Source organism: Denticeps clupeoides, chromosome 20, assembly GCF_900700375.1.
Source record: "Denticeps clupeoides chromosome 20, fDenClu1.1, whole genome shotgun sequence".
Lineage (NCBI taxonomy): Eukaryota > Metazoa > Chordata > Actinopteri > Clupeiformes > Denticipitidae > Denticeps > Denticeps clupeoides.
In genome coordinates, this window is record NC_041726.1 from 3,637,623 (window position 1) to 3,665,351 (window position 27,729).

The following is a 27,729-nucleotide window of genomic DNA, read 5'->3' on the forward strand; positions in this document are numbered from 1 at the left end:
TGCTAACCAAGTCGGAAAGAGGCGACACGTTGCGAACAACAGCCTGGGAGTGGAAGGATGTGGCCAGGACGAAGTGTGTCAGTGTGACTCTTCTGAGCTAATGAGCCTGAGCTCCCCCCCGAGTGGCATGTCGGGGAGAGACGCCGCCAGGCGACATTATCAAACAACACAGCGTCTTCCTGGAGCCAAAGGGAGGATGAACATCCCTCCTGGCAAATGCTCCTGCAGATGGACGTAGAACCAAGATGTGGGACCAATCACTGCCTAGGATAATTAGGATCCCATCCACACGTGGGGGGAAAAAAAATGGGAAAATTTACATTTACGGCATTTACCAGACGCCCTTATCAAGAGCGACTTACAATCAGTAGTTACAGGGACAGTCCCCCCCTGGAGACACTCAGGGACACAATGGTAGTAAGTTTGAACCTGGGTTCACAGGCAAGTGTGTTACCTGCTGGTGACCGATATTGTCCCGCGTCCACACGGAACAATTTTTTTAAGGGACTCAAAACTTTTTTTTTTTTTAAAAAGAGCATTTTGGGACGTTCTCGGTGGGGACGACAACATTTCAGAACGTGCAAGCGCCGCATATCCCAGATCGGAATTCAGAACGCTAATGCAACGAGTAAGTGTAAGTGAAGTGATTGTCATTGTGATACACAGCAGCACAGCACACGGTGCACTCAGTGAAATTTGTCCTCTGCATTTAACCCATCACCCTGAGTGGGCAGCGGGCAGCCATGACAAAATTGAACAGAGGAGGACAATCCTGACAAATTGACGTGATTGGGTTTCATCTCTACAGCCTCCTTGTTGACTATAACATCATTAAAGTTCATCACCAATCAAAAGAGCTGGCGGCCATCAAGTCCCGCCCCTCCAGGAACGCTTCTACCAAAATCCATCCAGGACTGAGAGCGGGGGATTGACAGGAAAGGTGGTGGTGGTACCTTGCGCCCAGCACACGGGGAAGGGGCTGCAGCCGCTTCTCTCCACGCGGACCACCGTCTCTCTCTCCGCCGCAGACGAGGCGGCAGCCGGCCAGCATCCGGCGGTGCGCTCGCAGAACCGCATGGGGGCGACCGGCTCGCCGCTGCGCCGCATTCGCGCCGACCTTCGCTTGGCTCCGCGCGGGTAGGCAGTGTCAGCATCCCATCCTCCAGAGCGGACAGGCGGTCCACGGCCAGCGCCCCGAGTCCAAGTCGGACCCCAAATCCGGGTACGGACACGGTCCTTGGTATTTTTTCCCCCCACAGAAGCAGCAAGGAGCGGAGGAGGACAGAGTTCCTGGTCCCGCCTGCCCCCCGAATGCTAATCCTGCCCTGGCGCCCGGCAACCGGAGCCCCTGCTAACACCCGAGCCTCTCTCTCTCTCTCTCTCTCTCTCGCCCTCGTTCCCAGTCCTTCCACGGACGGGCCCGGCGCCGACGGGGCTGGAGTGAGGGAGAGGGGCCACCGGACCTTTCTCCGCGATCGAGAGCCACCACTCGCACTACGAGAGGGAACGCTGGGACAGAGAAGACGCAGCCAGCTGGAGAGGAGACAGAAACGCGGTGATGTCTCGCATCGCTCCTGGTTGGAATCAACATGAGATGAAAGGAACGGGATGAAGCGACGCAGGCGCAGCGTTCTCCCGGCCTCTCCGCGGGAAATGTGGCGGGGCGAGAGAGGGCGAGGGAGCTCTAAAGGAACACGGGGGAAGGGTTACCAGATCAAATCCCACCCCCCCTCCCCTCCTATTCTCTCAAACCTGCTGCTGTTAACCCAACAGAGCGAGCTGCAACTAAAGCCCGATCCGGGTCACGTCTTCAGCGGCCGCCCCCTGTCCCACGACTCTCTTTTCCACTCCACCCGCCCCTTCCGGGATTCGAAGGCCGCGTCTGGGCTACATGGAGCCACTGCGAGGTGCCGTGGACGCCTGTGTAGAGCTTGCGAGAAGGTGCCGGCTGTCCGGTCCCATGGTGGCAGACACGGGCAGCGTTTAATTGCGGATTAAACCAGCCAATCGGGGATCCGGGCTCGTGGGTTGAGTGGGGTATGTGTAGATACAGGCATACAGCATTGCGAGAGAGAACAAACACCTCCGCCTCTTGGAGATGAGAGCAAGCAGAGCTCATTGCAAATTTATGGGAAGGGAAATTCTAGAGTTTAAAGGCCGCCTTGAGGATTCAGGTGTAAACAAAATAAATAAAAAATCCAATGTGTTGCATTTAGGGATCAAGAGAATTGACTGAGGCCCACCAGCCCATGTTCTTCTAACAAGCTCGGGTTTTATAAACTTACTCCATTCCAACTACAGCATGAAACATGATATTTTGACAATGGATCCAAGAGAAAAGGGTCCAAATCACACACGGGGTTTGAAAGTGTTACTACTGACAGCACGGGGATGATGCTCTTTTCATCTATTTTTTCCCCCCACCCTTCTGCTTTGTGATATGAACAAGATTGGGGTGGACTGGGCGTGTGTTCTGCATCTGACGGACAGAATACACGCCAATCACTGTGGGGGGTGGGGGGGGGGATCTCTTTCCCCAGCCTACAGCGGGTTCACAAAACCCACAGAGGGAGCAGAGACATCCATATTAATGAAATCCCTGGAAGTCACTGATAACGCGGGGAATTAGGGTGGGCCTCGCCTCTGAGATCATCTAAAACGACTGCGGTTTCCAGACGGGAAATGCCACGCTGATTGCCTTTGCAAAAGTCGAAAAAGCTTGCATATGAAAAGCACAATATTAAAACGAGACGTGGGGGTGTGGGGTCCAGGAAAAATAAAAAGACATTTCATTTCAAGCTTTGCTGTTGATTTTTCCGATCTCTCTCTAATATAATATAAAATAATAATAATATAAACATATATACTCACACACACATACGTGTGTGTGTGTGTGTGTGTGTGTGTGTGTGTGTGTGTGTGTGTGTGTGTGTGTGTATATATATATATATATATATATATATATATATATATATATATATATATATAAAAATGGGGGTCTGGAAAATGTATTATTTTTGCTCCTAACCTTTATGGTGTGTGTGTGTGTGAGATGGGTTACACACATTGTAGTTGGGTTGCTGTCGTTTTTATGCGTACGTCTGCATATTTGACGGCTAAATCTGCGGTGCCGGTTGAATCGTTGTCTGAGCACATGGTTTAAGAAAACACACACAAAACCAAGAGTTTCCCCCAGCAGAGGGGACAAGGAGGGGCGGCTGGTTGTTATAATGGCCATTCATGCAGGCACCAACAGCGGGACGAGGCGCTCTGACAAAAAAACAACAGCAGACAAAGGGCCGCCCCCGGGAGTGTGGACCCCAGGGACGGAGAGGTGCTCTTCCCATACAAACCGTCCACATCCGGACCACTGTTCCTCGCACACAAAAGGAGCTTTTACAAACCAAAACGCATTTCCATACCAAGAGTCCACGACGGGGCACGCGTTGCAAAATCGACAGATCTGTAACAGATTGCCGGCGCTCCGTGCGCGCACACACATGCCGTCCTGACTTAGTCAGGGAGTTAATGGCTAAATGGGCGACCGTGAGTGGGACGGGGCTTGGCCTTTCCTCATAAAAACGAAAAGGGGACAATGTGGCAGTTCGTCACCCGGGGAAATAAAAAACGAACACACACCCAGGCTTTATGTACCTTCTGGAAAGAAGAAACCTACAGACATATGGCACAAGCAGAAGGCAGCGACCTCAGAACGTTGCACAAAGAAAACAGACAGATTATTATTACTTTTTTTGTATCATTTACTAAGAAATCCCAACGAATACCAGGGGCCTCTAGCGGTTAAGGAAGAGGGCCCGTTATCAGAAGGTTGCCGGTCCGAATCCAGATCCACCAAGGTGCCACTGAGGTGCCACCGAGCGAAGCGCCGTCCCCGTACACTGCTCCCCGGGCGCCTGTCATGGCCGCCCACTGCTCACCAAGGGCGATGGGGTAAATGCAGAGGACACGTTTCACTGTGTGCACTGTGTGCTGTGCTGCAGCATTTCACAACGACAGAGAAAGGGAGGAGAAGCGCACCACTTCTGCGATATCGCCCTGTTGAACATGCTCGACTGTCGTTACGACATGATAATGATATTTAAATTTGATATTGGCACATTTCCCGGCAACAGATCCCTGGAGCCGCCCCGAATGGCATGCGCGTCCCCGTAATTGGCGCCATCGTCCCCCTCACCACCACCGTTACTGCGGCCGCCCCATCCGCCTTAATGGACCCCGCTGCCTCTGAACTGTTCCCGTATTCGGAAGGTTGCCGGTTCGAATCCCGAATTGTTCGCATTTTCATAATGCCTGCTCTCACAGATCACAAAGTTTCACGACCTTGATGAGAAAATATGCCACACTGACACAAACAGTTTTCAATTTCGCCTGAGGCGGGAGGGTGGGGGGGATATGCGGGAAGCCGGCATCGGCGAACCCGAAGACTCGAGGCAAAAAGACGAATCATGACAGCGTCTCCGCCAGGACAAGCGCCCCGTGATCAATATTGATGAGCTGTTCAGTCCGCATCACCGCCCAGGACGTGAGGAGCTTTAGCGCAGGGAAGGACCCATCTTCCTCCATCAGACTCCGCACCCCTCATTCTCCGCCCGCGGACTTGGTAAAGATGCAGGGTGGCTCGACGGCTCCCGTGCACCGGAACCGCACCGTTTCGTTATCTAGTTTACAAGACATTCCCAATGCAGAGATTTCACTATTCAACTAAAATAATTCAGAACATATTAGTGTTAATTTGCACAATGTCACTAATGAAATGGGCTCAGATGGTTCACTTATAACAATGTAGGGATGTAGTAGCCTAGTGGGTAACACACTCGCCTGTGGACCAGAAGACCCAAGTTCAAACCCCACTAACTACCATAAGCAAGACACTTAACACTTAAAGTGTCTCCAGGGGGGACTGTCCCTGTAACTTCTGCTTGTAGTTCGCTCTGGATAAGGGCGTCTGATAAATGCTGTAAATGTAAATGTCTGAACTCACTGTTAGTACAGAACTATTTTTTGGTCTGATTCTGTAAATCATGAATGACAAGTAAATTAAACAGATATATCCTGTAATGGTAACAGCCTCCATAAGTATGCATGGTGTCCAACTTTACAACCCTACCCCACATGGCATAGCTGAAGAAGGCTACAGAACAAGATTAAACACTTTCACATAAATATTTCTAAGCTTTGTTGGGATAAATATTTGGTGCTGCATTCACTTGCTTTAAAAAAAAAAAAAAAAATGCATTGAAATTTGCAAAACAGATCATGCCTTGCCTATATCGAAACTCCGCGGCTGTCATGATTAAACTGAAATTCCCGCGCTTCTCGTCAGCCGTCGCGTGTGATAACCGGCTTGTTGTAGCGTGGTTTAGAGGTTCATGCGCAGAGTACGGGACTCACCTGTGTAGTAGGAAATTCTCGAAATGTCTGTGAAAATAAAAGAGAGGAGAAAAAGAAAATTAGGTCACTTCGTAAAAAAAGACTTGCCTGCACGTTTAGAACGTGGGGGGTTTTGTGGGTCAGCGGTGATCCTTGAGGGGACGCCCGCGGGTGTCCCGCGACTGATGAGGGGACGCCCCCTGGCTGCCGGAGCCCGCAGTCAACACTGTGACTGGCATCCAAATGCTACTGGTGCCGCACAGATTGGCATGGCAACGCAGAATTCAGAGAGCCGGCACAGCAATGTCACAATCGCAACAATTAGCGCAAAATTTCTAATCAATCAATAAATAAATAAAAAATGTAAAAAATTTGACCAGTTATAGCTTCCGGAATACTCTGGAATAGCCCCGAGCAGACCGACGTCATCCTCACCAAGCATCTGCATGGAATTTTTTTTTTTTTTTTTTTTTTTTTTAAAGCTGACATGAAATCAGGCTTTTTAGGCCACAACCGTGTTCAATTACGAATGGATCGAACAATAACTTGATAAAATGTAAAACCCATAGACCTTGTATACCAACTCAATAAAGTGCTGCTTCCTCGTCTATCTACATGAAGTCATTTCTCTCTGTTGGTCAACATCGGGATTTTCGGGCGATCGCGGTTGAACGTTTTCTGCTCATTACACTCATTACTCGCCCTGCAAGCCAGCCCTCAATGCACACACAAAGACCCTCCAGGAAGTAAACTGGTTTTGCTTACATTTCGGGCATTCACCAGAGCGACTTACAGTCAGTAGTTACAGGGACAGTCCCAGGAGACACTCAGGGTTAAGTGTCTTGCTCAGGGACATGATGGTAGTAAGTGGGGTTTGAACCCGGGTCTCCTGGCTCGTGGGCGAGTGTGTTACCCGCTAGGCTCCTACCAGCCGTTTTGTTTCTCGCTACCGAGATAATGCATCGAACACGATGAACCCGCAGGCCCGAGCTGGCCAACACAAACAAATTCAACTCGGGCAGAAGAACCGACACCAAGAATGTGGAATTAAGGTCAAATATTTTGTGCCATTTGATTAAGTACACGTAATGAGGTCATCCCCCCATTCCAGGGTCGCAAACACAACGGTACCATTTGTTAACGTGCTTCGCTGCATGCTTACACACACACACACACACACACACACCCTGGTGCATCGGTGGCAAGATGTCACGAGGAGCCAGAAACATTTAAACATGTCTATTGAGCGCTGGGTCACGGGCGCACACCTCACATTATCGCCACGGTTCACGCAAGGCGGGCGCTGGTACGTCAGCATCTGTCCCACCTCACTCTCATTTTTAAAAGAACATTATTAAATAACATTTACGGTGGGGCGATGCTGCGGTGATTGATTGGCGATGAAGTTGTAAGAACTGATCTAATTACACCAGCCAGGCGGGGACAATCTGTGACCCTCTCGACGCCTGGAGGCCCAAACACATGGCCGCCCTTTGACTTGTCCAGGTCACTCTTTGGCGCCTTTGTTGAATGACACCTGATAAATCAATGGATTGAGAGGAGTTGATCGAATCTGCATGTGAATTGGCCGCCCGCCCGTGGTTTGAGGGATTAGCTCCGCTAACTGGCTCCCAGTCTGCTGGTCCGTCTGAGAGTGTTGGTTTTAATGGACTTCAGCCAGTTCCTCGCATACGCTCGTCTCGCTCGCGGACCCGCGCACTTAACGGGCCGGACGCGTGTCGGAATAGACGCGGACAGACGCCGGTCCCGGGCGTGGCGCTCCTTACTGGTCGGCCCGTGCGCCACGGCCTGTCGCTGCTGGCCCTGCGAGGTCCTTCTGTCGGGCTCCGCACTCTGACCCACAAAGGCTCCTGTCTGTCAGGCCTGGCTGGGGCCCAAACACCTGCTCCTCAAGCTGTCCACAGGGTGCATGCACACACACACACACATAAGGTCTGTGAGATGATTCCTCTAACCAATGGCTAGGATGGAAACTACCAAAAAGGACTAAATATTTACTTATATATATACACATTTTTTAATTCTGGCATTCAACATAACTGGGTGGTAGTAGCATAGCAGGTAACATACTCGATCCAGCTTCAAACCCCACTTGCTACCATCGTGTCACTCAGGAAATTTTTTTTTTTAAATAACCCTGAGTCCCCCTCGTCCACACAGACATTCGAAATAAACCCCCTCGCTGCATAAAACGCTAATCGAGCGGCGTCAATCGTTTAACATTCGCCTGGATTTCGATAGAAAACGTGGCGTGCGGCGTTGATTTGACACCACCCGAATGCACATCCGACAGAACGCTGGTGCCGAACACCCATGTGGACACTTTGATTTGCTCCAATGGGCAGAAAAACGGTCACCTGATGCCAGGAAACGGCAGAAAAACGGCAGAAATCCGCGTGAAGACGGCCTCGATCTGCTTTCCTCATGGTTACAGACCTGACTTTTCATTCCCACGATTCTTGCCACATGGTCTACCCAGTGTTCTGTGTGCAATTCTATTAAATTTCTCATTTCTTATTTAAATACGTGTCAAGGAATTACAATGCGCACGGCCAACCAGAGCTGAATCCATTGTATGTGCAGAGTATAATGACGGTCTTTCGTGAAATCCCAATTCTGGACTCATTCTGAAAGCAGGTGGGTGCACTTGCATGGACAGGACAACAGATAAAGTGCCTTTGCCCCCCCCCCCCCCCCATGCAAACGACCAGTCGGCAGCAGACACCTCTGAAATTCAATAGCTGCTTTTATGCCGGAACCATTTAAAGGTCCATTACTGTAAAGCATTCGTGGTGCAACAGATCAATCGCTGAACTGCACCGTGCCTGTTGTTGCGCGTAATTATGACGGACTGCGCAGCCTCAAAACAGCCAAGAGCGCCTTTCGTCCCAATTCATCCCAATGTGGCCTTGGCAACCGTGAGCGCTGTTGTTTGAAGAGGAAAGGAGCGTCTTGGACTACATGCCCGATGCCGAGAGTGGCGGGAGCACCCCGGAAATTACAGACCAGGGGTAATTGCAGAGCAGATGAGAGAATGGTAAGTGCAGGCTGAGACATAAAGGGCTTTTTGGGAGCGATATCATCAGCATGTTCTCTCACCCCGAGACCAGAGCCATGCAAGAACTCTCTCTCTCTCTCGCTCCCCTTCTACCCCTCTCCGGCTATAGGTCATCTTCTGTGACAGAGAGGTCTGTTGTCACTATCTGTCTGGTCCTTAATCAGCACTCCTCACAACCGGTCGAAGTCAAACGGAGGGTTCCGAGTACATTAGATGTAAACCCCTAATCGAAAAGCCAAGTCAGACTGCTTATCAGCCCACTGCTGCTTAGGCCAAACGCTCGGGAGAAGGGGGGGTGTCGTTGTGGCTTTGTCAGTGACGTTTCAGAAGAATGCGGCCCCCATACGAACAGGGAACACTCAGCGGAGTAATAATCCGTCCGGCTCCTAGATGTCTGCTTGCTCTTAGCACAACCTATTTCACAGCTGACCTGGCCGAACCTCATTTTCACCCAACTTGAACTGATTAAGCAAAGGCCCCTTGACTGGTCCCTGTTGCACCCCGGCAGGGCTAAGCCGCGCTTTGTTTTTCTTTCCTCCAGTGCGGGTCTGTTTTCACTGAATACCCACAATGCCCCTGACAATCGGCAAGGCTATAAATCCTGAGAGGACGGCCAGGTGCTGACGAAGCAGGGCTGCTCAACAAGGTCAGTTGAACCGACAAAAAAAAAAAAAAAAAACCTCGCTCAAGCAGCCCAGGAAGTGAGCGAGAGTGTGGTGTCTATATCACCAAAGCAAAGCGTAGAGAGGTCACATTAGATTAAAGCAAGTGGTCATGAAATATTAAATTACGGCGCACGGCACGGTTGAGCCAGGCTGCAACCAAGAGATTCCTATCGAGTTAGAAATGGCATTTAACAAAATGGAGCAATCCTTTTCGACAGATTATACGGAGTCGTTGTCTGCTGCTGAAAAGCTAAGCTTTGCATCAGGACAAAAATGGGCACCTAGGTTAATAACTATTTTCATAGGGAAGGAAAAATAACACAAACACATATTCTGCAGCCCATGATTACCTTCTCTACGTCCCAGAAGTCAAATTTAATAAGTGATAAAGCGACAGTGAAGTGATTGTCATTGTGATACACAGCAGCACAGCACACGGTGCACACAGTGAAATGTGTCCTCTGCATTTAACCCATCACCCTGAGTGAGCAGTGGGCAGCCATGACAGGAGCAGTGTGTGGGGACGGCGCTTTGCTCGGTGGCACCTCAGTGGCACCTTGGCGGATCGGAATTCGAACCGGCAACCTTCTGATTACGGGGCCGCTTCCTTAACCGCTAGGCCACTTAAATTTCCCAAATTTTCCAAGAGATAAAAACACTAAATAATAAAACCTGAAATATTTATTTATTGCGCTGGACACTGTACCGCACGCTCTGTAGTTAAAAGCTAATACTGGGTTCCCCTCCCGCTGACATGATCCCCGAGGAGAAGTCGGCGTCACTGAAGCCTGGCACACACGAGGGCCCTGGAGCCAACGGTCGGGGCTCAACAGGCCCCGGGCCAAATGACACGCACCAGAAGGCCTACGCTCGCTCGGGCGTCCACACACGCTTACAGAATGCGCGGGGGTGCAACCACAAAAGTAATGCATGCGGTCAATGTCACACGCGTGACGAACAGAAACGTGACTGTGATTAAAAACAAATTGAATATGCGGACGCGCCGTGACCGTTTCGAATCCAGAAAGGAAGAAGATGCTGAACGTAACGCAAACTTTTTTGCTTTCTTTTTATGCGCGTGCAGAGAACATTGTGTGGCCATGCGAGTGATGCTGGTTTTGACAATGCCGCATGAATGTTTCAAGAGCACATATGAGGGGGGGGAGTGTAGTAAAATATTAACACGAGGCGCACAAAGCGGGAGAAAAAGGGTGCGCTCCAAACGGAGGCGGAAATTGATCAGGCCGACTCCTTATTATCTGCGTCTCATCCGACTTCGGCGACCGGACCGATCGCCGCGCCGACAGGGGAGAGCGAGGCGACCCGGCGCGGTGCGGCCAGAACACGCCCACGCGGCAAAGCGGTGGGGGGGGGGGGGGGAATACCGCGGCAGGGTCTCTCGGCGAGAGAGCGAGGGGCTTACCATGGTACAGTCCTTCCATGGAACGGGCGAAGCCGGGAACGTGCCGTGGTAACCTTCCTAGGGATCGGCTCCTTTAAGCCTCGCAATGCCGGCGTGCAAGCGGCGCCCCTTTACAAGCATCGGCCGCGGTGGCGACAAGATCCCCGCCGTGCAGGGAAGCCTTTCCCGGTCCCTCCGACCGGAGTGTGTGTATGTGTGTGAAGAGAGAGAGAGAGAGAGCGAGAAAGCGAGCAGCAAATGAACTGCCTCCAAAAGAACGGGGGGGGGCTGGGTGGAGGAGAAAAACGAGAAGAAGGGTGGAGAGGGAAGGGGCGGGAGTCTTTGTCTCATTCCGAGCCGGAGGGGGGGAAAAAAAGAAAAAAAAATGGACAGAGGAGGGGAAGGCAAGGGGGTGGGACAAAAGGGAGGGAGGACGTCACGCACAAAAGCCATCCATCACTGGGTGCCCATTAGCTTCCCCGGCCGAGCCGGCGGCGTGCAGACGGGAGCGTAAATAAAAATCTTCTGCAGCATCTCCGCCCGTAGCCCACAGCCAGGCCACCTCTTAAACCACGACCGACTGACCGACCGACCGACAGGCGGACGGACGGACGGAGAGTGAGAGCAGCCAGACGGATGAAGAGTTTCACCGCTCTTCTCTTTTTTTTTTTTTCCTTCCCTCCCTCCCCTCTTAATTCCAATCGACAAAATCTAATCTTCTCAAAAGGCTCCTGCCAATTTGACCTACAGGAGAGTGGACCTAGACCGGCCGAGGGGAAAGTGGTGGTCGGCAGGGGGAAGGGACCTTGTGATTGACAGCTGGCCTAGTTTTTAAGATTGCTCGAGATTAGTGCGTAAAAGTGAAGGTGGGGGCGGAGCCGAGGGAAAAGGAGAACCCGCCAGTCAGCATCGGCAGGGGTTTCAGCCCAGAAGGTCGAAAGATGTAGGATCTCTCTGAAGAGTGAAATATAGTAATGAGAGCAGAAAAAAAAAACGTTGAAATGTCTATGCCGCAACCTTGAAAACCACAGATGGGGTTAATAACTCAGGAGGGTAACACTGATCCCCACGTTACAATGGCAGACGTCAAGGGGCAGTGGTGGCCTAGCGGTTGAGGAAGTGGCCCCGTAATCAGAAGGTTGCCGGTTCAAATCCCGATCCGCCAAGGTGCCACTGAGCAAAGCACCGTCCCCACACGCTGCTCCCCGGGCGCCTGTCATGGCCGCCCACTACTCACTCAGGGTGATGGGTTAAATGCAGAGGGCACGTTTCACTGTGTGCACCGTGTGCTGTGCTGCTGTGTATCACAATGACAATCACTTCACTTTCACTTCACTTTAAGGGGTTGGATAAACAGCTCGGCAATCAAGAGGACGTTGCAAAAATTGGTCAATAAGTCATTGAGGGACATGAAGGGAAGATGTTCTGGGCCTTGGACTTCAGCCTGACTCAGCATCTGCTGGACATTCTGGAAAACAGCAAGTCAGACCCAGTGAGTCTGCAGCTAACGTCCAAATGCTACAGGGCATCCTTGCACGAGGAAGACCTGCACCGTGGTGGGCAGGTGGTTGTACGGTCTTGGCTGTAAAGTTCTTCATTTTGCCCAACATCTACATCCTCGACGATATCGATGCAGTTAAAGAGTGCAGAAGTGACTTGGAACAACGTTGACAAAAGTAGGTTACGGGCTTGAACTGCACGCTAATGTATTATGTCATGCAACCCGCAGCGCGGCACAGAGTGAAAATGGATTTAGTCTTTCCCCTGGCGTCGACTCACAGCTGCGGTTGGAGTTCAGCCGTAGTGAGAAGAAGAAGAAGAAGAAGATGAACAACCTCGGGCTCTCCTTACTGACTCTCGGCAAAGCGGGCGAGCCTGGCGAAACCAGATCAGCCGGAATACTGGAGAACCGGACTAATCCGCGGTAAGACGTAGCCGTGGTGGGGATAAGGCGAGGATTGGTTTGAATCGGCTCTAGCCGGCGAAGGCGGAACGCGATGAAAACCCTTCGCTCAGAATAAACGAAGCGACCTCCGCTGCTCGGCTCGTCGCCATCACTCTTTCCGATACCATTAGAGACACGACCCGCTGGCTGCATTCCCCGGCGGTCCATCTTCCAGCCCGGAGATGCCGCGAGGCTCCTTTTTTTTTTTTTTATCTTGCCATGATCAAAGAGGAGCAACAGGAAGAAGCCCTCAACCCACCCACCAATCCCCCATAAGAAAATGGCCTGCAGAGCTACACACACACACACACACACACACACACACAGAAAGACGAGACAAAGATAAAGAAATCTCCTTAGATGTGCTATGTACCCAGGGGATAAAAAAAAAAAAAAAAAAGCACTTTGATTAATTCAGAATTCTTACTCTCGTGTTGCATAAGCAACACCAATTAAACCCACAGCTTGCCAGACGACAGCACCTAATTCTTTTAAAATTCTGAAAATCTAACCTTTCGAAGACCAACGGTAGAACTGACAAACAAATAGGAGAAGAAAATATATATATATATTTTTTTTCATCTCTAAGAATTCCTTATTTCTGTGAAAAATCCTGTGCTGGTGTTGCTAATGAGACATCATTAATCACTCAAATCCCCCTGAAAACGCCATCAGACCCCTTTTTAATAATATCGTTCAAAACTATTTGATTTGCAATCACTTTTGGTATCAATAAATACATTTTAAAAAGCTTTGTTTTATCTCTCTCTCTCTAGAGTATCGTTCCTCTTGCAGGCTCAGCACGCCCGCTACTGCGATCTTAATTACTGGCTGAGGGGCAGTCTGCCAAACTGCTGACAGAGACGTTCAGTCATCCGGTTCTGGGGTGCATCATCGGAATCGCTCTAGAAGTCACCAGCAGGCCCGCATATGGTGCCCGTGCATCGGTGTGTCCCACAAGGCCTTGTGGGAGACTGAGGAAACCGGAACATTGGAACGTTTCTCTTGATCTCGTCATTGTGAATTACCCAGAAGGTTCCCTTTCCCCCCCACCTCTGCTAATGAGAAATGCATCAGATGTTCAAGCTTCTCGTGGTCCATTTACATTTTCAGCATTTACCCGATGTCCTTATCCAGAGCGACTTACGAGCAGTAGTGACAGGGACAGTCCCCCCCTGGAGACACTCAGGGTTAAGTGTCCTGCTCAGGGACACAGTGGTAGTAAGTGGGATTTGAACCTGGGTCTTCTGGTTCATAGGCGAGTGTGTTACTCACTAGGCTACAATAAACCACTACTACCACCCACTGGTCCAGCACGGCACCTCCTCTCCAGCAGCCTGTTCGTTTTATACGTGAACCCGCGGAAAATGGCTCGACAATGAACCAGGCCCGAAATCCAAGAGACACAAGAGATCCACAAGGCCACCCTGCTCAGCACCACTCATATAAAGAGAAGACTTTCATCAAGGGAACCCTCACAGCCTCATGACAGACCAATGTGTGGGTTCGAGGAATGGGCTCAGCTGCAGGAGTGCAAAGGGACAATAATTATAAAATGATAATATTTGTATATTGCATATAGAAATTCAAATAATCATGACCGCGCACGGCGTACAAAACCACACCGGTGTCAGAAGAAAAAGCGGTTTGTCCGATTCAAGCGTTACCCAACAGCCCTTAACCTTACAAAAATATCCCTGTACCGGCGCCCACCCTGGGCTCGTGGATTTATTTTTAGCAGGATTCTTAACACCCAATCGCACTAATGCCCACTTGAGGGCGTGCTTCACAGCCAGCCGCGACGTTGTGAGACAGTTGAGAGCCACAAAATGACCGCCTGGACAATTTCAGAAGCGAGACAGTATTATTATTTTTAAATAAATTAATAAAAATCTCTTTCATCATATGCTGACCAGCGTTCGGCTGCCAGGCGCTCCTCGACTTTGGTTCTGAATCAGTCTGAAAAGCCAGACTTGGGTCCAGGAATTCATTCGTTCGTTCGTTCGTTCGTTCATATGAAATGCCGTCTTATCAAAATGATTCAGAGGTTTTTGACGAATAACAATGCGGTCAAACCCACGTTCGCTGATGCACCAAACTAGTCTGAATTCTGCCAGGCTTGCTTTCAGCCATACTAAGATCACTGGAAAAAGGTTGTCTAATAACCAATCAATGATTTTAAAAGGGACAGACTTGCATTAGTGAGCACCGCAACATTGCACTTGGAACTCAAGACCATCATCATCAAACATTTCCAGCCCAACCCATCAGTCATTTCACAATACGAACGGTGTCTGGCCGAGAGGTTTGGTCAAGGTCACGTTGAAATTTTTTATCGTGCAATTGATTTTAGAGAGAAAGAGAAAAATAAAGGAAAGGGTGAAGTCTGATCCTGTAGGCGACTCGGCCTTGGTAACCTTCAACCTCTCTGGCAGGCAGCTCGGGGCTGTGAGGGGCAAGATGCCCGGTCCTCTGCCCACCTGCCTAGACTGCCTCCTGACACCTTCGGAGCCTAGAGGGATACCCCGCTCCTTCTGGCCGGGTCAAGGGAGAGCTGCGGAGTAATGGCAAGACCACTTATCCAGTTGCCCAAAGACAATGGTAAAAAATACACAGGTTTTTTTTTTTCTCCCCATCTTACGAAATTAAAAAGGACAGCTAAACCGTACCTCGTTTCCTCCTTCCGAGAGCGAGCACCGTTTATGCCATCATCATGATTAGCCTTGCAGACACGAGTCACTGGCAGTGAGAACTGAGGAAGAATTTGGCCATATCCAAAAGAAACATGTTGGGAAGAGGGCTGGACGCACATGCAAGAGTTCCAGAACTACATTTCCAAAAAAAGAAACGTAGGGATTAAATGTAGAATAGTCGCTTTGGGAGACCACAAGGGGGCCATATTACATTATCAAGCCTTTTAAACTACGTTAGATTGATTAGTGACAAACCGGTTCCAGCTAGCTGACAGCTGCCAAAAAAGTAACAGCAAAAGTGAGGCTACTATGCAAGCACATTCATGTGTACAAATGTGGACATTTTCAACACCTAAAAAACTAAATTCTGAAAAACATGTTTATTTACCTGTTTGGATGATATTAAACAAAGCCAAACATACCATTAGGTATTAAATTTGAACTATTCTATGAATAATGTATATAATGTATCTATGTATATGCCTTGAAATATAAAAGTTCATAAGTTCATAAATTAAGTTTATGCCTTAATTTACTCTAAACTTGGCCTCACGTCGATGCGGATGCATTACAACACTGGGTACTGAAGTCTATTTGAACAATGCCAGCATACATGTTCAGTACAGGCCAAAGGTTTGGACACACCTTCTCGTTAAATGTAATTTTCTTTATTTTCATGACCATTTACGTTGGTAGATTCTCACTGAAAGCATCAAAACTATGAATGAACACATGTGGAGTTGAACACATGTTTTATATTCTAGTTTCTTCAAAATAGCCACCCTTTGCTCTGATTACTGCTTTGCATTCTCTCGATGAGCTTCAAGAGGTCATCACCTGAAATGCTTCTCCACTAGTCTTGAAGGAGTTCCCAGAGGTGTTTAGCACTTGTTGGTCCAGCTCACCCCAAACCATCTGGATTGGGTTCAGGTTTGGTGACTGTGGAGGCCAGGTCTCCACTTTTTGTTAACTAAAGAACTCCACATGTGTTCATTCATAGCTTTGATGCCTTCAGTGAGAATCTACCAACGTAAACGATCATGAAGATACAGAAAACACATTGAATGAGAAGGTGTGTCAGAACTTTTGGCCTGTACTGTAGTTAAATAAATATATGGTGGGTACAGAAGCAGTGTAAATTGAGATTGAGAAGATGAGATTCCTAAATAAAACCTATTTGGATTGACTTGAGCAATTGTGTTGTGTTAGCGGGGAGGTATTTCTCACTGTACCTACAGTACACAGTCCGGAAATGGGGTAGATGGGGGGGGGCGGTTGTTTTAGGTACAAGGCTTCTACTGTAACCGGCGGCAGAGCCTTGGAGACAGACGTGTCATTCAGCTCCCAAACGGCCCACGGTTCGGCGGCCCCCGCCCGTCTCCACAGAGACTCTTTTCTCTCTCTCCCCCCCTCCCTCCCTGTCTCGCTCTCTCTATAATCACAAAGACATTGCAGTTAGCGGAGGGTCACAGTGTCGGCTTTTGTTTGTCCCTTGTCTTTCGCTCCCAGTGACTCACTCCCAGCAGCCCAACCACTGTCCACTTCACCATGGTAAGAGGGCCTTCAGACATGGCGAGTCATGTGACCTGAGACCACTCCTGGTCACAATGACATCACTCTAAGGAGAAGACCAGAAAGCTTGCTGATGCTCATTTCGACTCCAGCTCAACATGGCCAGCTGCCATAACATTCAGATGTTTGCATTACGACTGATGGACACACCTACTCTGTGGCGAAGATGGAGCCATTTTGAAGAATCCAACGCAAGAAACATATCAGCAGAAATTGAAATATGTTTGATGAATCTGTTCTCCTCTTTTTGTCTTCACGGCTGCTTTGTTCACTATTGTCACCGTCATTGTCACTCATTCATGAGACACTCATGAACACGAGTGAATGATAAGAAAGTGTTCAGCATGAACCTTCAGGACTGTTGGAAGCGGTCCACGCTGTCTAACGTAAGGTGGTGGACAGTCTCACAGTAACAGACAAAAATGTGATAATCGATTGAAAAAACGTTCAAGATGAGGAAATATACTGGGATCAGTTTTTTTTTTTTTTTGCACCATGAACGAGACTGGTAGTGTACAACCATTTCGTTAAATGAAATCATAAGATGATACAACAAAGTTTGGAGTTTTCAATCTTGGTTCTTGGTTCTTTTTTTCCAAAGCGAACGTAAGCGTCTCCCATTGAGTAAAAACACTAGACATTCAAAAGACAGGATATGCACTTTTCATAAAAATGCACACTATGGTTACGTTTACTCTTGTGTACAATCAGGGGGCTTTATATTACTATAAAGCTGTCTGCATGAACCCTCATAGGAAAATAGCTCGGGAACATTGCATTAGCAGATGAAGGCTAAACCTACTGTGGATGCAAGGAATTTCTTTTAAGAAATTATTACCATGACGAAAACATTACCAGTAACAGTACTACCAACAAGTTTCTTTAAAATGCAACTCTTTAATTCCATAATTAAGCGTAAACAGGAAAGTTCTGTGCGGTCCCATTCCAACATATCGGAAGTTGTCGGCTCAGTGGAGATGCCAAGAAGGACAGAAGAAGGTGCTAGAGCACACTTTTCATAATCATTTTGTTAGGTAAGTCGACGCTTTTGCTGATATTATCTCCAGAACGCACTTAATGGGTAAGTTTCAAGACGTAATGTTTCAGGCCATCCCATCAATCAGCCAGGATCAGAATGGGGTGCACGTGGTGGCAAAGAAGCCTCAGATGAGGTCACCTCCTACAGCCTGAGGGGAGGGCTTGCTTTCTTGCTTGGCCTGCTGGTTTTTTGTCCCCAGCCCGAGGACATGGCATGATAAAGCATGAAGTCACTTCCCCCCATTGTGCGAGTCCCTGCAGTGCTCTCAGGCCTGGTGAACGTTGGAGCACATTAAACCAATGCAGCGCTCGGGTTGTAACAATGGTTATACTGCAAGAACACCTCAGAGTTTGTGTGGTCATTTTATGGTGCAATGCCGTGTCCACAGGTTACATTCTTCTAATAGAAATTCAAAAAGGACTTAATTCTCAGTTTGGTTTCTCAAGAGGCTTTAAATGTGCCTAATCTACGATTCCAGTGTGAACTGATGAACTGAAGAACCACATTCAAGAAGCGTACTGTTGTACAGAAGAAAAACATGGATGACAGAGAAGTTAGTGTGGACCAGTAGATGGTCAGGTAAAGTGATGTGAAGTCGAACCTGATATGCAAATGGGAGCAAGGAGATAAAGATCAAAAAATCTAAATCCGAACAAAATTCACTCTCGGAATTTTGACCATACAGTGCAGTCACACTGCTTGAACAATCAGACCTTTATCGGATTTGGAACCACATCTTGAACTTGCCCAAATTTTGAATTATATATATATATATATATATATATAGATATATATATATATAGAGAGAGAGAGATTTTTTCAATGATAATAATTGCCACTGAGTCACTAGAAATGAGCAGAATGAACTTGGGCTTTGTCTACTAAGCACTAAATGCAAAACTGCAAACAATAAGGAAACAAAATCACACAAGATTTTAGTTTTCTTTGAATGATCATTTCTTTTGGGAATAAATTCCAATTTAACAACTCCTTGCCAAAAAATGAACTATGCAAAGTAAAAACTCATTTTAAAATCAGTTTAAAACAAACACATTGTGAACACTGTCTTGTAATCAGTCTAAATATTCATTTTCTTACCCCCTTTCAGTGCATATCACTACCAGATCAATTAAGAAAGGTTGGAATGCCAACAACGTTACACGTTTATCAGTTTCCAGATGAACATTTTAACAAGCCAAGCATTTACTCCGTAGGCAAAATGGAACCTGGACTGACCTCACTATGGTGAGAATGACGGAATGTACAGGAGGGGCATGATAGGAACGAAATGTCATCGTAGCTCCAGAGACGGAGGGCGGGAAAGCGGGAACAGAGAGAAACCGCAGACGTAGCGGGGTAGCCTGCGAAGATTCGAAATAGCTCCGCGTCCTTATCTTCCAACACACCTGCTGCAATTTCACAGCCAGCCTTAGGTGTCGTCTGTAGGTGTTCAGCCAAAAGAATGAGATCCACCAAACCGGCACTGGGCTTAAGAGAGGATGACTCGACACAAAACACCGTAAAATGCCTCGATTTCACTGGACCTGCCGAAATCTTCCAAATCTACCTTTTGAAGGATCATGTTGGACCCAGACCTTTAGATGGTCTCAGAAACCAGATAAAACCTTCACCGCGATCTCTTTGTATCACCCCCACCCCACCAGGTCCTTCAAGATACAGTAGCCCTAAATGCCACCGTGCCATGTGAAGGGTCACTTCGACAGTGTCGACCTTCGACACGTCACAGCTCGAGAAAGTCAATGGCCTGCATGACGAGATGTGGGTGGAGGATGAGGAACGCGCCGAGCCATCGCTTGGAACAGATTTTATGCAGCACTCGGGAGGAAAACTAAACCTGCACTTCATCCAGACATAAACAGAGACAGGGTGCTTAAAGGGTGCTATGAACTCAAGACCACAATTTGGTTTGTTCTTCATTAAAGCCTCCTAGGTCATCCTTAGGGACAAAACTTGCAACAGACCGAAACAAACAGATGAGACACACATTTTAAATATTAGCTTAAACTTTTATGTATTACAGTGTGATTCAAATTTGATTCTTCGGCTCAACATAAAGTGGTGATTGCACTCCAGAACGCAGATAATTACATTCGGCTTCGTGCATCTTATACTACGGCACGCATACACTGGCGCCTTGAAATGTGAATAAAAATGTGCAATTATGAATGGATTTTGCATCAGTACAGATGTGAACTACGATTAACATAAACCATTAGACTAAAAAAAGAAAGATGAATTTGTTATAGAAGACAATCACTTCAACTGTATGAGATATGATGAAACATTTTCTCCCGACATCAGCTTCTGCAGGAAGTGTGTGAATTAATGATGATTATGCAACAAAGATTAATATGAATGTGATGAATAATAGGATGAATATGAGGGACATACGTATTTTTCTGTTAACTTGCGCCTGATGCCTGCATTTAAAATAAAAAAGGTTTTAACCAGATTTCCTTAGTGCAGAATTAAACACATAAATCTGCAAGCATCCACTATGCGCACGTGTGTATTAAATTACATTTCTATTAAATTTATGATGCCCTTGTACTTACCCCCCATGTCTCTTGTACCTTACACTGTGTAATAGGGTTTTATATACAGTACAGGCGAAAAGTCTGGACCCAGACTGTTTTCTTTATTTTCGTGACCATTTACGTTGGTAGATTCTCACTGAAGGCATCAAAACTATGAATGAACACGTGTGGAGTTCTGTACTTAAAAAAAAAATGGTGAAATAAGTGAAAACATGTTTTATATTCTAGTTTCTTTGCTCTGATTACTGCTTTGCACACTCTTGGCATTCTCTCGATGATCTTCAAGAGGTCGTCACCTGAAATGCTTCTCCAACAGTCTTGAAGGAGTTCCCAGAGGTGTTTAGTACTTGTTGGTCCAGCTCACCCCAAACCATCTGGACTGGGTTCAGGTCCGGTGACTGTGGAGACCAGGTCTCCACTTTTTGTTAAGTACATAACTCTACATGTGTTCATTCATAATTTTGATGCCTTCAGTGAGAATCTACTAACGTAAATAGTCATGAAAATAAAGAAAATACATTGAATGAGAAGATGTCTCCCAACTTTTGGCCTGTATTGTATGTGTCACACACACACACACACACATACATACATACATACATACACATATGTGTGTGTGTGTATGTATGTATGTATGTATGTATGTATGTGTGTGTGTGTGTGTGTGTGTGTATATATATATATATATATAATGCTGGGCCATATGTTTTAATTCTACCATTCACATGTTTACATTTTTTTTCCATATTAAAGTATACCACTGGGTGTCCTCGTGTCCTGAATGGGACCGTTGAACCCTTCCGGGGTAGCTCCAGGGGACATGAGCACCCTCAAGTCACCCTCAACAGCACAACTCCCCCCTCGCTCACCAGCCTCCATCATCCTGCTACATCTGCAGCGTTCGCTACTGCACATCTTCTCATGTGTAACATGAATCATCTGAAGGGCATTACGTTTTCGAAAGAGCTCCTCTCGAGGAGGAAGGCCGCAACAATTACTTGCTTTTACTCTGCAGCAACTGCAGTCAATTAAGCTCCCAGGACGGTGACCCTGAGGACGAGCGGAAATGTCGAGTTAATCTGCGGGCTTGCGCGTCCGTGTTCTGAGGGGAGGACGCCGGGCTCAGAATCCGCGTCCACCACTCCGGTACGTCGTCTGGCCGTCCGGTTAAAGGGCGGGAGGAGATTAAAAACCCTACAACAAGCCCCATCTCTCACATCCGTAAACACACACACACACACACACACACTATTCTGCGAGTTGTTGCCTCCGAGAGGAAAAAGGCGTCTCTCTCCCCCCCGCGGCCCTGAGGGACCCCGCAAGGCAGCAACATCCTGCATCCTCCAACCCGGCCTGTGTGTGTGTGTGTGTGTGTGTGTGCGTGGCCACTTCGGCTTCCTGCCGTAGCGGCCCACATAACAACCCCCCCCCCGCCCCGCCCCTTTCCTCTGCAGCTAAAACAACAGGAGCCGCGAACAGGGAGGATGCACTTAACGCCGGTCACCCGGGGCCGCCTTGACAAACGCAATCTCCATTACTGACCGCGAGGCGGAGGGCCCTGTTTTCAGAGCGCCGTAACGGACACAATGCATGGGGCGGGTTCGCGAAAGCCGACTTACAGAAATAAATAACAAAAAAAAAAACGTTTTTGGGAGCAAAAGCTTCAAATGGGAGGAGCTGACGGCAAAGGTGTTCTCAAACGACTGAAACGAACGTTCTGAGGATGGGGGTTGGCGGTCTGAATATTCTTGTTTTTGTCCCCCCCCCCGCTCGGTTACATAAATTATTCCATGAAATGAACATTGTTCGTGAGTTATGACTCGCATGCCGTCGAGGGCAGGTCTGAAGTCAAGTCACAAGTCCTTGTTTGTGCGACTCGAGTCCATCTCTGGCTCTTCATTCAGGAAGTGAGAGTATTGCCAGATGCAAAAAACAAACAAAAAAAAATGCCAGAAGGTTGCCGGTTCGAATCCCGATCCGCCAAGGTGCCACTGAGCAGAGCACCGTCCCCACACGCTGCTCCCCGGGCGCCTGTCATGGCCGCCCAAGGGCGATGGGTTAAATGCAGAGGACACGTTTCGTTGTGTCGCCGTGCTGCAGTGTTTCACAATGACAATCACTTCACTTCCCTTCATCACTAACACTCAATCTGCCTTTTCTGTGTATGTAATGGCAGTGGACGTCACACGCCATCAGCAAACCAAAAACGGATGTTTTCTGTGGTTTTACCCAAGAATGCTGAATCCGACATCTTGAAATTAGTCCATTTTTACATAAAGCGGGAGAAGAACAATACATTTACATTTAATTACATTTATGGCCAGACGCCCTCATACAGAGCGACGTACCACGTGCTTTACCATCAGTGACGTAATCAGATCCGGTTCGCTGGCACTCAGACCGTGAATACGACCATTTTATTTCACTCGGTGGTTCTCCAAAACATCCCCCAGTACAAACTTCATAAACGTCCACAAGACGAGCATTCGCGAGTCCACGCACGCAGAGCCGTGCCAATTCTTACCGCGACGCCGCTTCCCTCGACATGGGTACGCGGGCCGAACCCCGGGGATGTTTGCCTACGGATGAATTGGGCCTTACATGCACCGACTGGCCATGCACAGGTTCCATTCACGGGTTCCAAAGCCGGCCCCGGGTGAAAATCCAGGTGTGCAAGGCGTTACACCGCGACAGTAGAATGCGGTGTTTCAGTGCCACTACTGCCCACACTAACTGGTCAATACGGAAACAATGCCGACCCAACGTTTCTGACAATATGTCACATCAACGGTGCGTTTGTAACAAATTCTATTCTAACCAGGGATTTTTCTCATAATGCCAAGATGACCAAGAACCTTCTGGAGCATCTGACCGGTGCAATAGATCATAATAAACCATACAATAGATGGATGGATATTGAGTGAAAATGTACATTCTTGAACGTGATTTCACGTTGTGAATCCAAGTAACCCTAAAATGGCGTACAGCAACCCTAAATCAAACCCTTTAGGTCAGTCTACAAAGGTAAAAAAAAATATTTTTACTCCTGTGGCTGGAACCTCGTTACCTGGATATACTCACTACACGACACATTTACATTACATTTACATTTACGGCATTTATCAGACGCCCTTATCCAGAGCGACTTACAATCAGTAGTGACAGGGACAGTCTCCCTGGAGACACTCAGGGTTAAGTGTCTTGCTCAGGGACACAATGGTAGTAAGTGGGATTTGAACCCGGGTCTTCTGGTTCACAGGCGAGTGTGTTACCCACTAGGCTACCACCACCCCCCAACACGGTACGGTACTGTACTCTACGGTACGGTACTATATGGTACGGTACTCCTGCTGAAGCTACGAGTAAGGGACCGCATTACCTGAATACACTCGCTACATGACACGGTACGGTACTATACGGTACTATCTTCCTTCTGAAGCTAGGAGTAAGAAACCGCGTTACCTACACGATACGGTACGGTACTATACTATACGGTACTATACTCCTTCTGAAGCTAGGAGTAAGAAACCGCGTAACCTACACGGCACGGTACTATACGGTACTATATTCCTTCTGAAGCTAGGAGTAAGAAACCGTGTTACCTACACGACACGGTACGGTACTATATTCCTTCTGAAGCTAGGAGTAAGAAACCGCGTAACCTACACGGCACGGTACGGTACTATACTATACGGTACTATATTTCTTCTGAAGCTAGGAGTAAGAAACCGCGTAACCTACACGGCACGGTACGGTACTATACGGTACTATACTCCTTCTGACGCTAGGAGTAAGAAACCGCGTAACCTACACGGCACGGTACGGTACTATACTATACGGTACTATATTCCTTCTGAAGCTAGGAGTAAGAAACCGCGTAACCTACACGGCACGGTACGGTACTATACGGTACTATATTCCTTCTGAAGTTAGGAGTAAGAAACCGCGTTACCTACACGACACGGTACGGTACTATACTATACGGTACTATATTCCTTCTGAAGCTAGGAGTAAGAAACCGCGTTACCTACACGACACGGTACGGTACGGTACTCCACGGTAGAATAAAAGCCCATCCGCCTCCGCCGTGTCCGGTTAACTGTGTCGGGAAGTATCTGTTACGTCCGGCGCCAGTGGAGACCCCGCAACGGCGCGTTTACTATACGATACGCGGAATTAACGAAATAAAGTGCTGGCGCGGAGTCTGAGGGGAGGGGGGCCGCGAACGAAGTTGCGTTCATCAGTAATCTCTGGAAGAAGAAGAAGAAAAAAAACTGGTCTACTCACACAGCGCCGGATTTTGTATTTTTTGGACTCGTCATTAATCCGTGGCCGCGGATTAAATCCCAGCGACAGGGCGGAGGAGGAGGAAGCTTTTGATATATATATTTTAAAAAGGTTTATTTAAAAAAAAAAAAAAAAAAAGGCCGATAAGAAGCGCTCCTGCCTTCCTTTCGCTCGGAAATAACGCTCCGGAGCCCGGTCCCCTTCATCCAGAGTCGAGCATTCCAACATGGCCGAGCCGCGGCCGGGATACACCCCTAGGAAGGGGAGGGGGAATCTGGGAACAGGGCCGCGGCGACGCCGAGCATCTGACGACGGCACCGACTCAATTCTTGGTTTCTTCTGTGTGTGTGTTTTTTTTTTTTTTTTTTTGGATAATAAAACGTTCCACGTGGGTTCTAAATGAGTTTTCAGCCTTTAGTACAATCCAGGTCCTGTAACACAGGTCCACAGAAGCATCTCCAGTTCGGCCCGCCACGTGTCTGACATTAAAATGTACATCTTGTTTTTGACCATTTTTACAATCAAGTAAAAAAAATAAAAAAAATACGCTTGAGACACAATATTTTAAATCTTTTTTTTTTTTTTTTTTGTGGCTGCGTCCCAATTTTTAGGCCAGGTAAAGGCGTCGTGGAGCGTCCACCGGTTCGTCGCGTCCACTGCGCAGCGGGGCCCCGGTGACGAAGGGCGGTGTATTTTGGACGCGGCCACCGAGGACCTGAGTCAGGTGTGAGTGGACCGGGGACGCAGCGAAAACGTGGTCCGGGGCTGGACGCTTTCAGGACTGGATTAGGATTTATTTGTACAGTGGGGGTTTCGTCGATGGTTCCTGTGGTTTTTGAAAATGATCTTGCATTTATTGAGTTTATATACAGTCCACTACTTACCTGTCATATATGATTAAAGACTTGTGTAATGTCAATATTTTTATGAATGTCCTAATATGAATGCCAGTCAAATGGAACTTTATGGTGTAAATACACAATAAATAACACATTTCTAAAAACGTCCATGAAATTGCAACTTACTGCATTGATAAACCTTTCCATGGTTACACAACGGTGTAGGGTTGTCCTAGCCCCTCTTGGGGTGGCACTTTGGGACACTCCCCTGTTTACTAGGGGACCACAAAGTCCCAGGTTCAAACCCCACTTACTACCATTGTGTCCATTAATTTCAAATACTGTAGAACCCACTAAACGCTTAATAAACGGGGAATAATAGCCCTGCTGTGCTGCTTGATTCATGGTTGGGACCCTCGGCATGCATTTCGGAACAGTGAGGTTTCCCGAAAATCCTGTAACCCTGCAGGCGTCCCCGGGGGTCACCCCGCCACACCCAGTGTTGGGGGGCACCTGTTCAACGGTAATGGGACTCCTGAGACTCCTTAGAAAACCCGGTCGCTTCTTCGTCCACTTCTCGCTGCTCCTGTGCATTTCTTTATTATTTTTTCATGTTTTATTGCATGGTCGCATTTACAAATGAAAGAAAATTTTCAGACTAGAACGGCCGTTTTTTGACCTAAATTCTGTTTAAAAAAGGAATTTAGCAGCCAGGTGGATACGCAACCAAAATCCACCCACACAGCCGGTGTGATGGAACTGTCGAGTTGGCCCTGGTGACGATCTGTAGGCACATTAGCAACTGGCTTGCTTTTTTTTTTTTTTTTTTTTTTTTTTCCCCCCAAAGCCACCTTTGGTGAGTTTACAAAAAAAAAAAAAAAAAAAAAAAAAACAGCAGACATTTCAATTCACACAGAGGATGACAAGTAAATCTTTTCTGCACCTTCACAATCTTTTGCCAAACTATCTGTGCCAGGTCACAGCCGCAAATAAATCTGTAAAAAAACACATTGTAATTTTTGTGCTTGTAATCTCTAATCTGCAATGGGATTATTAAAATGCCTTTAAACAGACTTCAATTGCATCGCCGGCCTTGCTGTGCAGAAGTAGAGCAGAAAAATAACTACGGATTACGCCACCCCAGCCCAGTTCTTTCAAATGAAAATGTTGAAACGAAGAAAGAAATACATTTAAAAAATATATTCCGTCCAGGATGTATTGTTTCGGATCTTCAACTGGAAACTGCCCCCCCCTCTACTGCCACCTACTGGACAAAATTTACATTTACAGCATTTATCAGACGCCCTTATCCAGAGCGACTTACAATCAGTAGTTACAGGGACTCCCAGGGTCTCCCTGGGGCAACTTAGGGTTAAGTGTCTTGCTCAGGGACACAATGGTAGTAAGTGGGATTTGAACCTGGGTCTCCTGGTTCACAGGCGAGTGTCTAACCCACTAGGCTACTACCACCCCGGTGGTAGTTCTGACTTTTTATTTTTAAACTGTAGGTGAAAGCGAACTGATTGTCATTGTGACACACTGCAGCACAGCACTCGGTGACACGGTGAATGGTGTCCTCTGTATTTAACCATCACCCTTGTTGAGCAGTGGGCAGCCAGGACAGGCCGGGGTAGCAGTGTGTGGGGACGGTGCTTTGCTATGTCACAAAAAATTTTTTTTTTTTCTCTGTCACATTGTGACCTCTCTCGTGTGCTGCTGCACTTGTGGTCCTCGAGAACAATATTTAAATTTCACCCTATACATATTTGCTTACTTACGTACTTGCATGTGCACACAAACGCATACACACCCACACCCACGTGGCTGAATTCGTTTTCAGCCACGATGACATGAAAATGGTCTGCAGAGGATCCTCAGAACATGGCGCCTCGGACACAAAATCATGTCCTCGTTCCACCTCATGCCAGCGTAAAAAAAAAAGTTTTTGCAATACATACATGTATGTATTGGTAGTAGCTTAGTAGGTAACACACTCGACTATGAATCAGAAGACCCAGGTTCAAATCCCATTTACTACCATCGTGTCCCTCAGCAAGACACTTGACCCTGAGTGTCTCCAAGGGGGGACTGTCCCTGTAACTACTGATTTGCTCTGGATAAGGGCGTCTGGTAAATGCTGTAAAATGGAAATGTATATATTAAGGATCAATGGTAACGTGACTACAGAGAGTATCCAAACACAAGAAGGCCACTGTGCACCACTCAGCCACCACATGAAGGTTTCTAGTAAAACAGAAA

The 27,729-nt window shown here is 47.6% G+C and overlaps 1 protein-coding gene across 4 annotated transcripts in view; it reads right to left on the reverse strand.

Moving 5' to 3' along the window:
- The window catches only part of ptk2aa (protein tyrosine kinase 2aa), a 67,577-nt gene extending 42,812 nt beyond the window's left edge, over positions 1–24,765 (reverse strand). Inside the window, exons 1-2 of one of the 4 annotated variants that reach the window (XM_028964245.1) lie at positions 24,632–24,765; positions 5,413–5,439 (exon numbers count right to left, since the gene is read on the reverse strand). Coding sequence is in view for 2 of the 4 variants with exons in the window: in XM_028964236.1 (XP_028820069.1) it covers positions 5,413–5,439; positions 10,559–10,577 (46 nt within the window). In the remaining 2 variants the exon portion in view is untranslated. Of the gene's footprint in view, positions 1–5,412; positions 5,440–10,558; positions 11,631–24,631 lie in introns of those variants that run through there. The other 3 variants (XM_028964236.1, XM_028964246.1, XM_028964238.1) reach the window with 3 other exon arrangements.
- Between the last annotated feature and the right edge of the window lie 2,964 nt (positions 24,766–27,729).